The sequence below is a fragment of the Coregonus lavaretus genome (assembly GCF_964263955.1).
Source record: "Coregonus lavaretus genome assembly, chromosome: 35".
Lineage (NCBI taxonomy): Eukaryota > Metazoa > Chordata > Actinopteri > Salmoniformes > Salmonidae > Coregonus > Coregonus lavaretus.
Window position 1 is genome coordinate 5287850 of NC_140022.1, and position 15470 is coordinate 5303319.

At 45.0% G+C, this 15470-nt stretch overlaps 2 protein-coding genes across 3 annotated transcripts; one reads left to right on the top strand and one right to left on the bottom strand.

Annotated features, from left to right (window-relative positions):
• The first annotated feature begins 188 nt into the window (after positions 1-188).
• On the top strand, positions 189-3723 carry LOC311109633 (vitamin K-dependent protein Z-like). The gene is made up of 8 exons (XM_084152582.1): positions 189-399; positions 1518-1681; positions 1850-1874; positions 1980-2093; positions 2200-2331; positions 2421-2506; positions 2674-2794; positions 2907-3723. Exons 1-8 carry the CDS (start codon positions 309-311, stop codon positions 3542-3544), a joined length of 1371 nt encoding a protein of 456 aa, XP_084008708.1. The 5' UTR covers positions 189-308; the 3' UTR covers positions 3545-3723.
• Position 3724: 1 nt separating this feature from the next.
• Positions 3725-11744, bottom strand: LOC311109634 (PCI domain-containing protein 2). Of its 2 annotated transcripts, none has more exons than XM_084152584.1 (13): positions 11658-11744; positions 11007-11061; positions 10763-10852; positions 10497-10636; positions 8523-8564; positions 8369-8423; positions 8163-8266; positions 5456-5531; positions 5126-5368; positions 4922-4995; positions 4676-4801; positions 4068-4191; positions 3725-3935 (listed from the first exon to the last, which is right to left on the bottom strand). In XM_084152584.1, the coding sequence occupies exons 2-13, from the start codon at positions 11040-11042 to the stop codon at positions 3846-3848; spliced, it is 1200 nt and encodes a 399-aa protein (XP_084008710.1). In that variant the 5' UTR covers positions 11043-11061; positions 11658-11744; the 3' UTR covers positions 3725-3845. The 2 variants fall into 2 exon arrangements, with proteins under 2 accessions (XP_084008710.1, XP_084008709.1); XM_084152583.1 differs by lacking the exon at positions 11658-11744 and adding an exon at positions 11417-11569.
• Between the last annotated feature and the right edge of the window lie 3726 nt (positions 11745-15470).

Genomic DNA, 15470 nt, shown 5'->3' on the forward strand with positions numbered 1-15470 from the left:
CATCTTTAAAATGTCTAGAGCTGGCACCAGCTACATTAACTACGTCAGGTGACAGGGAGGTCCACATAAATGACACTATCCTGGAGAAATTCACGACATAAGCACAACTTTGTTGGCGTATACAGCAATGACTAAAAACGGACATTTCGGCTGGCAACCGGGTGGGGGTTTACCTGGCAATGTTAACCTGGCAGCGTGGATGTGTGTGTCAGACAGAAAGGGAGTGAGAGAGCGCAAGAGAGAGAGAGATAGACAGGGCTGCAGACAGGATCTTGGCACAGGCAGAGAGGCTTGTGGGCACTGTGTGGATGTGTATTATAATGGGCTCGTGGAGGCGATGGTGGTTTCTGTCTCTCTCTCTTCTGAGCAGTGTCCTCCTGGTCCACAGCTATGGGAGAGGTAAGCCGCTGCACTGTGAAAGCTACAGGACCAACATTTAGTTAATCATACGTTCAGGCTGACAATGACTTTGCTAGCATGGTTTTCCAGTCTACCGCTATGGTTAGCATGGTGTTGGGTATACACCAGTGGAGGCTGCTGAGGGGAGAATGGCTCATAATAATGGCTGGAATGGAGCGTAATGGATGGAATGGAGTGAATGAAATGGTATCAAACCCATGAAAACCATGTTTTTGATACAATTCCATTGACTCCATTCCAGCCATTATTATGAGCCGTTGTCCCCTCAGCAGCCTCCACTGGTATACAGGAAACAAACTGTTCTGTATTTAATTCAGTGGCATGAACTCAGTGATGGGACCACTTAAAGTGAATCATCTTCACCATAATCCCATTGCTCTATGTATTATTTTCCACCATTTGCAATATTCTCCTCAACCTGGAAGTTAAAAAAAAAATACTGAGTCACTTCTGGTTTGTCTCACTTTCAGTTGTTGTTGTTGTTCCCTATGTCTTCCTCCTCCTCCTTCTCCTTCCCCTCCTCTGCATGCTCCTCCTCTCCTCCTCTTCATCCACCTCCTCCTCTCCATCCACCTCCTCCTCCTCCCCCTCCTTCCCCTCCTCTCCTCTCCTTCATCCACCTCCCCCTCCTCCTCCTACCCCGCCTCCTTCCCCTCCTCCATCATGCTCCTCCTCTCCTCCTCTTCATCCACCTCCCCCTCTTCCTCCTACCCCGCCTCCTTCCCCTCCTCCTCATGCTCCTCCTCTCCTCCCACCTCCTCCTCCTTCTGCTCCTCCTCTCCTCCTCTTCATCCACCTCCTCCTCCTCCTACCCCTCCTCCTTTTCATCCACCTCCTCCTCCTCCTCCTCCCCTTCATTCACCTCCTCCTCCTCTTCATCCACCTCCTCCTCCTCCTCCTCCTCCTACCCCTCCTCCTTCCCCTCCCCTCCCCTCCTCTCCTCTTCATTCACCTCCTCCTCCTCTTCATCCACCTCCTCCTCCTCCTCTTCATTCACCTCCTCCTCCTCTTCATCCACCTCCTCCTCCTCCTACCCCTCCTCCTTCCCCTCTCCTCCTCTCCTCCTCTCCATCCTCCTCCTCTTCCCTGACCCTCAGTGTTCAGACCCCCTGCGCACGCCAGCACGGTCTTCCTACGATCGAAGCGAGCGAACGCGTTCTTCTTGGAGGAGATGCTTCAGGGGAACCTGGAGAGGGAGTGTTATGAGGAGTCCTGCAACTACGAGGAGGCCAGGGAGTACTTTGAAGACACACCCAAAACTGTGAGCAGTTTAGGCCTATAGGGTGCATCTCAATAGTCTAAAATGTATTCCTTTCCTTCAACTGCACTGATCTGACAACATAGGCTATCCCCTTATCCATAACTAATGCAGTAGTTTTCTGATTTAAACCCTGTGTCCGTTGTCTCTCTCTCTGTTATACCTCAATAGGACACTTTCTGGAATGTCTATGTCGGTAAGTCTCGTTCTTTTGAATCGCAGCAGAGGGGTGTTGGGTTTTCTCCCGAGTCCAGATATTGAATCCTTTCCTCCCCCTCTTCTTCTTCCTCCTCCTCCCCAGATGGGGACCAGTGCAAACCCAATCCCTGTCTCCATGGCGGCAGCTGCAAGGACGGCGTTGGAGGTTACACCTGTAGCTGCACAGAGCTGTACCATGGGAAGAACTGTGAAATAGGTCAACAGAACACCTACCTTAGAACTCTTTATGAGTGTGTGTGCGTGCATGCGTGTGTTCATAGTTGTGTGAGTAGGCTAAGAGATATGTTTGTGTGTCACAACAGATAACTCTCAGTGCCCCACCAAGGGGCCCTTTTCCTGTGACCACTTCTGCAGTCCCAAGTTTGGAGCATACCAGTGCTCCTGCACCACAGGGTACAAGATTCACAGTGATAAGAGGAGCTGCATACCTGCAGGTTAACGTCTACCTATTCTTTTGAATTAGACATCTGCAACACTCCCGCTCTCACACACACTTTATATAGAGACGTCTCTGTTTCCTTAGTTAAGCACCCCTGTGGAAGACTCCAGCCAACAAACCAAATAAACATAGCCTATCACGTCTGTCCACACAACCGCTGTCCGTGGCAAGTAAGTCCCTCCCCAACCAGCACAACGTAGAGCAAGGTGAGTTAAAGGGGAAGTTTGGGACCATGGATTACAGTTTATTCTGGCCTATAGACTACTTTCAAGGTAAGGAACATTAAGTTGTGAAATACTGAACTTCCCCTTTTAACCTGTGGCTTTGTGATTGGCAGGTGGTGTTTGTGGATGAGGCTGGTGCGGAGCTGTGTAGCGGGGTGATCCTGGGGCCTCACGTAGTCCTGACATCAGCTAGCTGCCTGTACATGAGAAAGAAACTCCACAGCATGCAGACAGGTGAGTCCCACAGCGATCAAAACACTGAGGTTTGATATGGTTAGTGTATAAACCTCCAGCTCAGGCAGATTCAAATCTTTCTGAAATCTAACAGTTTCCTTCATCCCCTAAGGTGCCTCAAATAATAGTGTGAAGATCCCTCTATCGACCCAACTGTACATTCACAACCGCCACAAGAGGGGCAGTCTGGAGGACGACCTGGCCTTGGTGAGACTAAATGAGCCCCTCCCCTTCGGCCCCTCTGTCTCCCACCTGTGCCTGCCCACTAAGGATTTCTGTGAGAATGTGTTGATGAGTCCAGGAAGGGAGGGGGTGGCCAGGGGTCCGGACAAACTCCGGGGGGAATCCCACGGCCACCCTGTTCTCTCCTACCTGCATGTGGAGGGCTGTCGAAACCAGGTGAACTTCTCCCAGCTGCTCAGTAACAAGATGTTCTGTATGGGTCGCCAGAAGGGCTTCTGTCGGACTGAGTTGACTAGGTTTAATGAGACAGACCTCAAACCAGGACTAACGAGGAACCGCAGCCTCTTGTCCGGGACCCCCGTTGTGACTGTGGAGAGGCATACAGCGTTCCTCACAGGCCTGCTCCTTTCACCACCCACATCACATGACTGTGGACAAACCCTGGTGTTCACAAAGCTGTCTCGCTACTTGCACTGGATCCAGCAGCACCTGGACATGACAGAGGTGAGGATGACACCACAAATTACCCAAGATCCACCTGGACCTTATGGGGTAACCCCAACCTAGGGTTAGCCTGATCCCTACCTGCACTGGACTTAAAGCCAACAGGGCTGCGTTCAAGATTGAAGTTGTTTCTGCAAGGTTAACAATATAAATGAGTGTAGTTATATTGTAACGTGTACTATAATTATATACAATTATTAATCTCCCACACTTCCTTAATAAACAAAAATGTTGTACAAGGAGTACAAACAATCACTTTTATTCCAAAATCACAAAATATGACAAAATAAAATGCAACCTAAATAATAAGGAAATATATTTCTGGGAACATTTTCTGGGTGAAGGGGATTCTGGGATACGTAGATTAGGAAGATGATGACAGCAGGGGGAATGGATTGGCCTTGCTGACGACCAGTTTCTGGTGCTGGTGAGAGATGTAGCCCTTGATGTGACCCTAGAAGAGGAACAAGAAGAGAGGTAATCTGCTGCTTCATGTCTTACGACTTTCTGAAATATCAGGTGTAGTGCTTAGTATGGTCAGAGGAAAAGGTCAGTGTGTGTGTGTGTGTTAGTGGTGGTATCTCACCTCACAGATTAGGTTGGCCAGGATACACTGCACCTCGTCAATGTCCACCTCTTCCACCTGCATCATTTTTAGAGCTACCAGGAAGGCATCTAGGGGTAACTGGTGAGTCTTCAGCAGCTGGTACCTTACACAAACATGTTAACAAAGAGTCAATATCGCTCTTAGGTTAACACACATGAAGTTCATACAACAAACACGTTAACAAAGAGTCAATATCGCTCTTAGGTTAACACACATGAAGTTCATACCACAAACACGTTAACAAAGAGTCAATATCGCTCTTAGGTTAACACACATGAAGTTCATACCACAAACACGTTAACAAAGAGTCAATATCGCTCTTAGGTTAACACACATGAAGGTCATACCACAAACATGTTAACAAAGAGTCAAAATCGCTCTTAGGTTAACACACACACACCAATTCCTACTCCACCAATGCAGATTCACACCATAGGGCTGAACCTGAATCGTACTGTGCTGGCTCAGATCATTTATTTTCACACTGACCTTTCAGTGCGGTTCCAGCAACTCTGATGGATGTGTAACCAGGCCAGCCCAGTACAGCTGGACTTGGCTCAGTAGTGGGAAAATTGTACAAGACTCACACTTTCTTGAAGAGGTTCCGGTAGGTGATGATCTTGAGCTTCTCGAGGATGAGGAAGATGCCACAGCGGATGAAGAAGGTCTCGTGCTTGGCCAAGGCCTCGTTCAGCAGCAGCAGGTTGCCCTCACTGTTACACAGACAGACAGACAGAGAGACAGACAGACAGACAGAGAGAGAGATGAATGATAGAAAAAGAGAGGAGGAAGTAGAGAGAGAGATGGCGAGGAGCGGGAGGGTGGTGACTCACCTCACAGCTTTCGTGACGTCGGCAAACTGCATGAGGTCATACTTCCTGAGCAGCTGGTGATTAGGCATGTGACCCTGAAACAACATGAGCAACACCAGTCTCAGTCTCTGATTGACAATCAAGCTTTTTGAATTTGATTTGAATTGAGACGTGTGTCGCTAGATGAGCACATGTTAAGGCTCTCTCAGTAAAGCTCTGTCTCACCAGCAACATCTTGACAGGCAGTAGGTAGATGAGGATCATGCGTTTGTTCCTCTGGCTGGAGCGGTGGCAGTGCTGGAAGGAGAAGGACAGGTACTCCTCGGCTGGTTTGTAGTCGCTGTCGAACATGGCCTTACGGCCTACGTAGTATTTGTAGGTGACTCTCTGGGCCATACTGTAATCATCCTTCAGGTTGGAGCTGTCGATGGCCCGGATCAGTGGCTTACACAGGTGTAGCTTGTTGATCTGGACACACAGAACCATTTAGACACACAGAGATGTACACACATACACACACACACGAAGTAGGCCCTATTCACACTACTGCCTTACCTTGAAGTATATCTTGAAGAGCTGATTGATGAGAAACAACATCCCCCACTTCTTGGAGTCGTCAATACCAGCCCGACTGTAAACGATAACAGTCAAGACATAATGGGTAAGGGGCTATGGTTGCTACAGTAAAGGCTGTGAGATATATAGTTTAATATGCTGTCAATAGTGTCCAATGCTATAAGATACAGTGGGGAGAACAAGTATTTGATACACTGCCGTTTTTGCAGGTTTTCCTATTTACAAAGCATGTAGAGGTCTGTAATTTTTATCATAGGTACACATCAACTGTGAGAGACATAATCTAAAACAGAAATCCAGAAAATCACATTGTATGATTTTTAAGTAATTCATTAGCATTTTATTGCATGACATAAGTATTTGATACATCAGAAAAGCAGAACTTAATATTTGGTACAGAAACCTTTGTTTGCAATTACAGAGATCATACGTTTCCTGTAGGTCTTGACCAGGTTTGCACACACTGCAGCAGGGATTTTGGCCCACTCCTCCATACAGACCTTCTCCAGATCCTTCAGGTTTCGGGGCTGTCGCTGGGCAATACGGACTTTCAGCTCCCTCCAAAGATTTTCTATTGGGTTCAGGTCTGGAGACTGGCTAGGCCACTCCAGGACCTTGAGATGCTTCTTACGGAGCCACTCCTTAGTTGCCCTGGCTGTGTGTTTCGGGTCATTGTCATGCTGGAAGACCCAGCCACGACCCATCTTCAATGCTCTTACTGAGGGAAGGAGGTTGTTGGCCAAGATCTCGCGATACATGGCCCCATCCATCCTCCCCTCAATACGGTGCAGTCATCCTGTCCCCTTTGCAGAAAAGCATCCCCAAAGAATGATGTTTCCACCACCATGCTTCACGGTTGGGATGGTGTTCTTGGGGTTGTACTCATCCTTCTTCTTCCTCCGAACACGGCGAGTGGAGTTTAGACAAAAAAGCTCTATTTTTGTCTCATCAGACCACATGACCTTCTCCCATTCGTCCTCTGGATCATCCAGATGGTCATTGGCAAACTTCAGACGGGCCTGGACATGCGCTGGCTTGAGCAGGGGGACCTTGTGTGCGCTGCAGGATTTTAATCCATGACGGGATAGTGTGTTACTAATGGTTTTCTTTGAGACTGTGGTCCCAGCTCTCTTCAGGTCATTGACCAGGTCCTGCCGTGTAGTTCTGGGCTGATCCCTCACCTTCCTCATGATCATTGATGCCCCACGAGGTGAGATCTTGCATGGAGCCCCAGACCGAGGGTGATTGACCATCATCTTGAACTTCTTCCATTTTCTAATAATTGCGCCAACAGTTGTTGCCTTCTCACCAAGCTGCTTGCCTATTGTCCTGTAGCCCATCCCAGCCTTGTGTAGGTCTACAATGTTATCCCTGATGTTCTTACACAGCTCTCTGGTCTTGGCCATTGTGGAGTTGTTGGAGTCTGTTTGATTGAGTGTGTGGACAGGTGTCTTTTATACAGGTAACGAGTTCAAACAGGTGCAGTTAATACAGGTAATGAGTGGAGAACAGGAGGGCTTCTTAAAGAAAATCTAACAGGTCTGTGAGAGCCGGAATTCTTACTGGTTGGTAGGTGATCAAATACTTATGTCATGCAATAAAATGCAAATTAATTACTTAAAAATCATACAATGTGATTTTCTGGATTTTTGTTTTAGATTCCGTCTCTCACAGTTGAAGTGTACCTATGATTAAAATTACAGACCTCTACATGCTTTGTAAGTAGGAAAACCTGCAAAATCGGCAGTGTATCAAATACTTGTTCTCCCCACTGTATATAGTTTAATATGCTGTCAATAGTGTCCAATGCTGTGAGATATATAGTTTAATATGCTGTCAATAGTGTCCAATGCTGTGAGATATATAGTTTAATATGCTGTCAATAGTGTCCAATGCTGTGAGATATATAGTTTAATATGCTGTCAATAGTGTCCAATGCTATAAGATATATAGTCTAATATGCTGTCAATGGTGTCCAATGCTGTAAGATATATAGTTTAATATGCTGTCAATGGTGTCCAATGCTGTAAGATATATAGTTTAATATGCTGTCAATAGTGTCCAATGCTATAAGATATATAGTTTAATATGCTGTCAATAGTGTCCAATGCTATAAGATATATAGTCTAATATGCTGTCAATGGTGTCCAATGCTGTAAGATATATAGTTTAATATGCTGTCAATAGTGTCCAATGCTGTGAGATATATAGTTTAATATGCTGTCAATAGTGTCCAATGCTGTGAGATATATAGTTTAATATGCTGTCAATAGTGTCCAATGCTGTGAGATATATAGTTTAATATGCTGTCAATAGTGTCCAATGCTGTGAGATATATAGTTTAATATGCTGTCAATAGTGTTCAATGCTGTGAGATATATAGTTCAATATGCTGTCAATAGTGTCCAATGCTATAAGATATATAGTTTAATATGCTGTCAATAGTGTCCAATGCTGTGAGATATATAGTTTTAATATGCTGTCAATAGTGTCCAATGCTGTAAGATATATAGTTTAATATGCTGTCAATAGTGTCCAATGCTGTGAGATATATAGTTTTAATATGCTGTCAATAGTGTCCAATGCTGTGAGATATATAGTTTTAATATGCTGTCAATAGTGTCCAATGCTGTGAGATATATAGTTTAATATGCTGTCAATAGTGTCCATGTCCTGTGAGACTCACTTGTCGCTGGCACACACTCTGAAACAGCCCATCAGTTGTTCAGCAGCTTTCTCCAGCATGTCTCCCAGCTTGCCTTTTCCCTTCCTCAGGAGCTGCTGCTCCGCCTGGACAATAACACTACAATCATCAAACCCCTCCTATAGGACATGACTTATCCATCACTGGATCAGAAGCATTCTAGAGCACAACTGTTTATGTTCACTTACATTATTGGCAAATATCCGTAAGTCCAGCGTAACAGCGAACATCACTGGCAAGGCCCTAAACAGCACATATAGAGCAGTTATCCCACAGACGTGTTTATGTAGAATAGAAAAACATTAAGGCCAAATTGATATTTTTTGGCATGCTTATCCTTACCAGTTCTCCTCTTTGTGAGATTGGAAGGCCCTCAAGAATGACGTAGAAAGTCAAGGAGGAACCGCAGAGAAACCATGACAGAACAGTTTGGAAATGTACTAGTCTACAGTATGTGCTTGAGTACGTAGCCTATGTAGGGTTGTACAATTCTGCGAACTTTAAATAAATTCCCTGGTTTTGCCAAAATCCCAGTTGGAGGTTCCCTGGAATCAGGAGGGAATAAGTATGAAATCCGGTATCCTCCAAACAGGATTTCTGGAAAACCAGGAAATTTATTGAAAGTTTCTGGAATTTTTGCAACCCTAATAAGCCCATGTACATGTACAGTGAGGGAAAAAATTATTTGATTCCCTGCTGATTTTGTACGTTTGCCCACTGACAAAGAAATGATCAGTCTATAATTTTAATGCTAGGTTTATTTGAACAGTGAGAGACAGAATAACAAAGAAATCCAGAAAAACGCATGTCAAAAATGATATAAATTGATTTGCATTTTAATGAGGGAAATAGGTATTTGACCCCCTCTCAATCAGAAAGATTCCTGGCTCCCAGGTGTCTTTTATACAGGTATCGAGCTGAGATTAGGAGCACACTCTTAAAGGGAGCGCTCCTAATCTCAGCTTGTTACCTGTATAAAAGACACCTGTCCACAGAAGCAATCAATCAGATTCCAAACTCTCCACCATGGCCAAGACCAAAGAGCTCTCTAAGGATGTCAGGGACAAGATTGTAGACCTACACAAGGCTGGAATGGGCTACAAGACCATCGCCAAGCAGCTTGGTGAGAAGGTGACAAGAGTTGGTGCGATTATTCGCAAATGGAAGAAACACAAAATAACTGTCAATCTCACCTCGTGGAGTTGCAATGATCATGAGAACGGTGAGGAATCAGCCCAGAACTACACGGGAGGATCTTGTCAATTATCTCAAGGCAGCTGGGACCATAGTCACCAAGAAAACAATTGGTAACACACCACGCCGTGAAGGACTGAAATCCTGCAGCGCCCGCAAGGTCCCCCTGCTCAAGAAAGCACATATACAGGCAGGTCTGAAGTTTGCCAATGAACATCTGAATGATTCAGAGGAGAACTGGGTGAAAGTGTTGTGGTCAGATAAGACCAAAATGGAGCTCTTTGGCATCAACTCAACTCGCCGTGTTTAGAGGAGGAGGAATGCTGCCTATGACCCCAAGAACACCATCCCCACCGTCAAACATGGAGGTGGAAACATTATGCTTTGGGGGGGGGGGGGTTCTGCTAAGAGGACAGGACAACTTCACCGCATCAAAGGGACGATGGACGGGGCCATGTACCGTCAAATCTTGGGTGAGAACCTCCTTCCCTCAGCCAGGGCATTGAAAATGGGTCATGGATGGGTATTCCAGCATGACAATGACCCAAAACACACGACCAAGGCAACAAAGGAGTGGCTCAAGAAGAAGCACATTAAGGTCCTGGAGTGGCCTAGCCAGTCTCCAGACCTTAATCCCATAGAAAGTCTGTGGAGGGAGCTGAAGGTTCGAGTTGCCAAACGTCAGCCTCGAAACCTTAATGACTTGGAGAAGATCTGCAAAGAGGAGTGGGACAGAATCCCTCCTGAGATGTGTGCAAACCTGGTGGCCAACTACAAGAAACGTCTGACCTCTGTGATTGCCAACAAGGGTTTTGCCACCAAGTACTAAGTCATGTTTTGCAGAGACGTCAAATACTTATTTCCCTCATTAAAATGCAAATCAATTTATAAAATTGTTGACATGCGTTTTTCTGGATTTTGTTGTTGTTATTCTGTCTCTCACTGTTCAAATAAACCTACCATTAAAATTATAGACTGATCATGTCTTTGTCAGTGGGCAAACATACAAAATCAGCAGGGGATAAAATACTTTTTTCCCTCACTGTATATATTTGTCAGGCAGGGACGGGGAGTGATGAGAAAATGTATCCAAAGTAATCTCCAGAAATGCCAAAAGGATATTGAACCACCAATGTCTGACATTTGTACGCCTCAACAAAGTCGTGGTTGGACACTGCATAGGTGCACCTCAAGTGTGCTGCAACCATCTCATCGTACGGGACCTCCAGCACCTGTTGGCACTTCTCCTCTGGACTGGCGAGCTGCAGACATACATACAGTCATGTTGTTAGAGCAAAACACAGAGGGTGTAATCTGAAGAGATACAAGTGTAACAGGTCAGCAGGACTTGAAGGCATGGAAGGTTCTGGCAGCCTGTATAGCCTTACCTGGAGACGTGGGTTAGCCACATGTGGGTGTTTGAATGACAGCAGTTCTGCACAAAAGCTCCCCTCATGATTATCAATGGCCTCACACACCTGGGAAGAGGTAGGTAACATGGTGTGAACTGAGCATGCGCGACTAGTCCTGAACATTGTGAACACAAAGAATAGCTAAATGAAAGTTTATGCGAAGGAAGCAGACTGAAGGGTTCACTTGATAACCAGTAAGATAAAATAGAAAAATGACTACCTGTTGGAGATACTGGTTGATTGTTATGTGCGCCATTGCGGCCCGGGATGTGAACCTTCGAAAAAGTTTAAATAATAAAACAGATATTCAAGCAAACCCGCTAAGCAGCAAGAGCTGCTTATGGCTATTGGCAATTCATTTAGCTAGCTACTAGTAGATTAGCTAAGAATCCAATTCAGCATCACGAGTGTGATGATTAAATTGTGATAATATAACATAACGTTTTATATCACTTTAACTAACGCTAGCTAGATAGCTAAAATTGTTTAATAGCAGATTAACCTAGCATTGCTAAGCTAGCATGCATTAATTCATTGACTGTCAAGGACTGCTAGCTTGCTAGATTGTGGCTGATAAGATACATCAACGTGTAACTAGCTAGCACGTTTACTAAGCCAGTGGTTCCCAACCTTTTGCGGTTATTGTACCACCAACAAAATGTTGCTCTGCCCAGAGTAGTGTACTCCTGAAGTACCCCCATATGTTACCCCCACCCATATGTGCATTTTGCCAGTAAAAGCCTATGGTCTCATGAGTCTACTCAAGTACCCCCTGTGGATAGGCAAAGTAAGCCAGGGCTCCTAGTACCCCTGGTTGGGAACCACTGTACTAAGCTAATGGCATAATTCCAATGTATCCGTCTATAGCTACCTGTTGTAGTTAAACTTCTTTTTCTCGAAGTGCTCTATTTAAAATGTATTCATGTTGTTGAACTGTAGCTTCACGAATCACTTCCGGGTCAATTTATTCCTTCAGCCTTCAAAATAAAAGTCCCCCATGTACTACAATAGTCTATATAGAACTTTGTCGCCTCCCTGTGGTTATTAGAAGCTATGCACAATGAAATCATTGCTCTCGCAATCAAGCACACACACACAAACACACACTGCGCCTCCGTGATCTATGATGTGTCTGGATGTGCGCCTGTGGGAGGGAGTGTTTCACGCTGCACTGTGTGATTAATGGAGGAGTGAGAATGGGCTCTTAAAATAGATTGTGCAGAGTGCCAATAGCCTCGCGCTAGTCTGTGTGTCCTGCAAACCGGTTCACAATGTTATCACAGTGATTCTACCTTCCTCAGCTCAGCACGTGGCCCAGTCCCGCTCCACTCCCTCTAACAGCTCCTCTTCTCAGGTTGCTAGGTATCACAGTAACATATTGGATCCCAGTAACATATTGGATCCCAGCCGGGGAATGGATTGCCGGCATGCCCTCTAACGTGACTTTGGTATAGGCCATGAAACCCTGTGTGTGTTAGAGAGGGAGCCTTGCAACATCCAGAGATGCCGACACAGCACAGCAAGGACACTACATTTACATTTTAGTCATTTAGCAGACGCTCTTATCCAGAGCGACTTACATGAGCAATTAGGGTTAAGTGCCTTGTTTAAGGGCACATCAACAGATTTTTCACCAAGTCGACTCAGGGATTAGAACCAGCGACTTTATGGTTACTGGCACAATGCTCTTACCGACTAAGCTACCTGCCGACACTGTAGGTTACACTGCAGTAACTTCAGTTCTCTGAAAGACCTGTCAAAATCATCCATTTTAAATCTCTTTGCCCTCATAAAACAACCGCTCTGCCATTACATCGAAGAACATCTGCTTACTGTAGATTTCACAGCTGTCCCCTCTGTTGCCTAGCAACCTGCTGCCCCTGTTTTTATGATGGCAAACTCCGGAGTCACATCAGTAATAGCCAGGCGTCTATTTGGGGTCGCTGCTGGGCAGAATTGTGACATGGTGTTTGAAGATCTTCAATTTCGGCACACCACAGCTCTTCACCACTCCTTCAACCTTCCCCAGTCTGTGTCTTTGTGCAGACGCAACATAAATGCCACCAATGTACGTACACTGACTGCAAATGACTCTCCTTACTAGGACTCAAATTACTGTCTTAATCCATGTTCAGGGGAGCTGTATGAGAAACTCTCTTTTTGTCCCCACAATACCTCAGAGAGCATCTTTTTTTGCATACCTCTGATGGGAAAGACAGGGTAAAGTGTCACAGTGAACGCTGCTACACAGAGCCAAACGTTAGGACACTGTACTCTGTACTGTAAAACCTGTTTGGCATAGCAACATATAAGGAGCCCGAAAAACTCTTAATATAGCTTTGTATTTACAGGGAGGCATACAGTCTGTGTACTGTAAATAATACCCCTATTTGATCTTTCTCTACATCTTGTTTTTTCCTGTAAAGCACATTGCGTTGCATTCCATGTCTGCAATGTGCTGTATGAATAAAGCTTGATTTGATTTGATCTTGCTGTGCTGGCATGAGTGTCATTGCCCTAGACCTCGGCTGATGGGCGTTTCATGTAGTGGCTGACACTAAAGTTGACCCTCGTGTGAAATTCTAATCCACTCAATTTGAATAACCTTCCAAAATTACCTTCTCTTTTTAAAGGGCAATTCCGCCACTTTTCAACCCCATTATCTCCAGCATCATACCAGTGTCTACATACTGTATGTGAAAACGGCACGTTTCTATGATCTGTGGTTAAAAAGATAAGTAGAAAGGTACTAAAAAAAATGCTTCTCTGTGACATCACAGGGTTGGATTAAAATGAAGAAAACTGTGATTTTCAAAACCTGCAGTGAGTTTCTAGCCAGAGGGAAGGTATTTTCTTGCTCCCCATGTCACCGCGAATCTCAGTGTTTGAAAATCAGTGTTTTAAAAATATTTTTACTTATGAAGATGTCATCGGGTAGAACTTTTTAACTTTATTTATTTCTACAAAACAAAAATAAATGGTTCGTTTTCAAATATGTATACACTGGTATCGTGCTGGAGATAATGAATAATTATGAGGTTGAAAAGTGGTGGAATTGTCCTTTAAGTGGTGCTTAATAGAATCTGAGTGCTCTTCATAAGGATGTTTTGCCTGCTCAAAGGTTATACTATCTGTGCCCTTCTTTAGTGTTGAAGCTTTGTCCTTGGCCTCGGCATAGATAGTAGAAGTCTTGACGAGCGCCCCATCACTATTGTGTGACAGCATATCAGTCAGTGGTGTGAATGGAGCGAAGCACAGCACAGCCAATCCCCAAGCCCTGTTACTGTTAGCTGTACTATACTGATGTAGTACTGATTAAACCATGTCTGCTTTCACAAGTTTGTCTTCTCGCCATCTGACGAACATGTCGGAAGGGGTAGTAGTTCATAGAGTTTTGTATGAAGGTTTTGGCATGGATTGTGGTTGGGGAGGCCAGCCCCCGGTCGTGGCCCGATGTTGAGCTGCCCCCTGCTGGCAGGGCCAATCCATGGCCGTAAGCCAAGGTTGTGCTAGCCCCCCTGATGACGGGGCCAGCCCCTGGTCACGGACCGGGGTTGAGCTGGCCCACCATTGCACAGGGCGCCTGGAGGGTGAGTTGATGGGGAGGCCGGCCCCTGGTCGTGGACCGAGGTTGGTAGCTGGCCTCCCAGCAGGGTGTTTATAAAGACTGGATGCAGGTGAGCAATTGGCATGGTCACAGCTCTGTGTCCATATTCGGAGTTTCTTGCTAATAGGCCTCATTCCAATATGGGTGTCTGGGCCCATATATGGATTTCCTGCTCCGGGCCACATTCCAATATGAAAGTCTGTGCCCATATATGGAGTTCCAGCTCCAAGGCTGAATTTCAATACGGAAGACAATGCCCATATATGGAAGTTCCTGCTGTGGATTAGCTGTGTTGTCTGAAGCTTAAAGCTCTCCTCCCGAAACTGCGTTATAAACTACACTTATGAGGTCGGCTGTCAGATTAGTTTGTGTGATGATGACACATATATTTATAATAGGCCCAGGCCTGGCTCTTCAGTCCAGCCGATAAGGGCAGAGGAACCTTATGTTGACCTCGGTCTGACCTTCCTGTCACATGACTTGTGAATTAAATCGATAGACAAGTAGATGAAATACTTATTTTTGTGAATTGACATAAATCAACGTTTTCTGCTGGCATCCTTCTGACAGATGCACCGTAATGCTGCAGCCTGGGCTACACTAATCAGAAAACCTCCTTCGAGTCAAATTAGCGTTGACCTTAGTTAATTGCCTTGTAACGTCAGCTTTAGCTGACTCAGTTAGTTTTGCTATTCTACTTTTCCTACCTCTTTTAATGAGGTAAATTAGAATAAAAAAATCCCAGGATGCCAATAAGCAAAAAATAGTCAGATAAATGTCATAGAATATATGAGAACAGGTATTAAAGAAATTTGCTCTCACAGGGGACAATGCTGCTTTACATTGCATATTCTGTGGTTATTGGGTTAACAAAGCCACCCGAAAAAGTGGCAGCCAGTAAGAAATATCATAGAATTACAAATTAGAATACTAGAATGGGACATTAAAGGTCAGCCATTTTGGTCAGGGAGTTGGTCAACCACGATTTGCCAGTGCTGTGATAAGATATTGTGTAAAACAATGAATGTGAAGAATTTATCTGCACTGTATGTTTGTTAGCTAGCTAGCCAGCCAATT

What these genes read in the sequence shown, in the direction of transcription:
- LOC311109634 (XM_084152583.1), bottom strand. Translation starts at nt 11,487, where the DNA reads ATGGGGGTACTTCAGGAGTACACTACTCTGGGCAGAGCAACATTTTGT. An exon ending in AGAGTGTGTGCCAGCGACAA is followed by an intron (nt 5,532 to 8,162) that starts GTGAGTCTCACA and finishes TATCGTTTACAG; the next exon opens with TCGGGCTGGTATTGACGACT. An exon ending in TGCCTGTCAAGATGTTGCTG is followed by an intron (nt 4,996 to 5,125) that starts GTGAGACAGAGC and finishes ATGTTGTTTCAG; the next exon opens with GGTCACATGCCTAATCACCA.
- LOC311109633 (XM_084152582.1), top strand. Translation starts at nt 309, where the DNA reads ATGTGTATTATAATGGGCTCGTGGAGGCGATGGTGGTTTCTGTCTCTC. An exon ending in TTGAAGACACACCCAAAACT is followed by an intron (nt 1,682 to 1,849) that starts GTGAGCAGTTTA and finishes ATACCTCAATAG; the next exon opens with GACACTTTCTGGAATGTCTA. An exon ending in TTTCTGGAATGTCTATGTCG is followed by an intron (nt 1,875 to 1,979) that starts GTAAGTCTCGTT and finishes CCTCCTCCCCAG; the next exon opens with ATGGGGACCAGTGCAAACCC.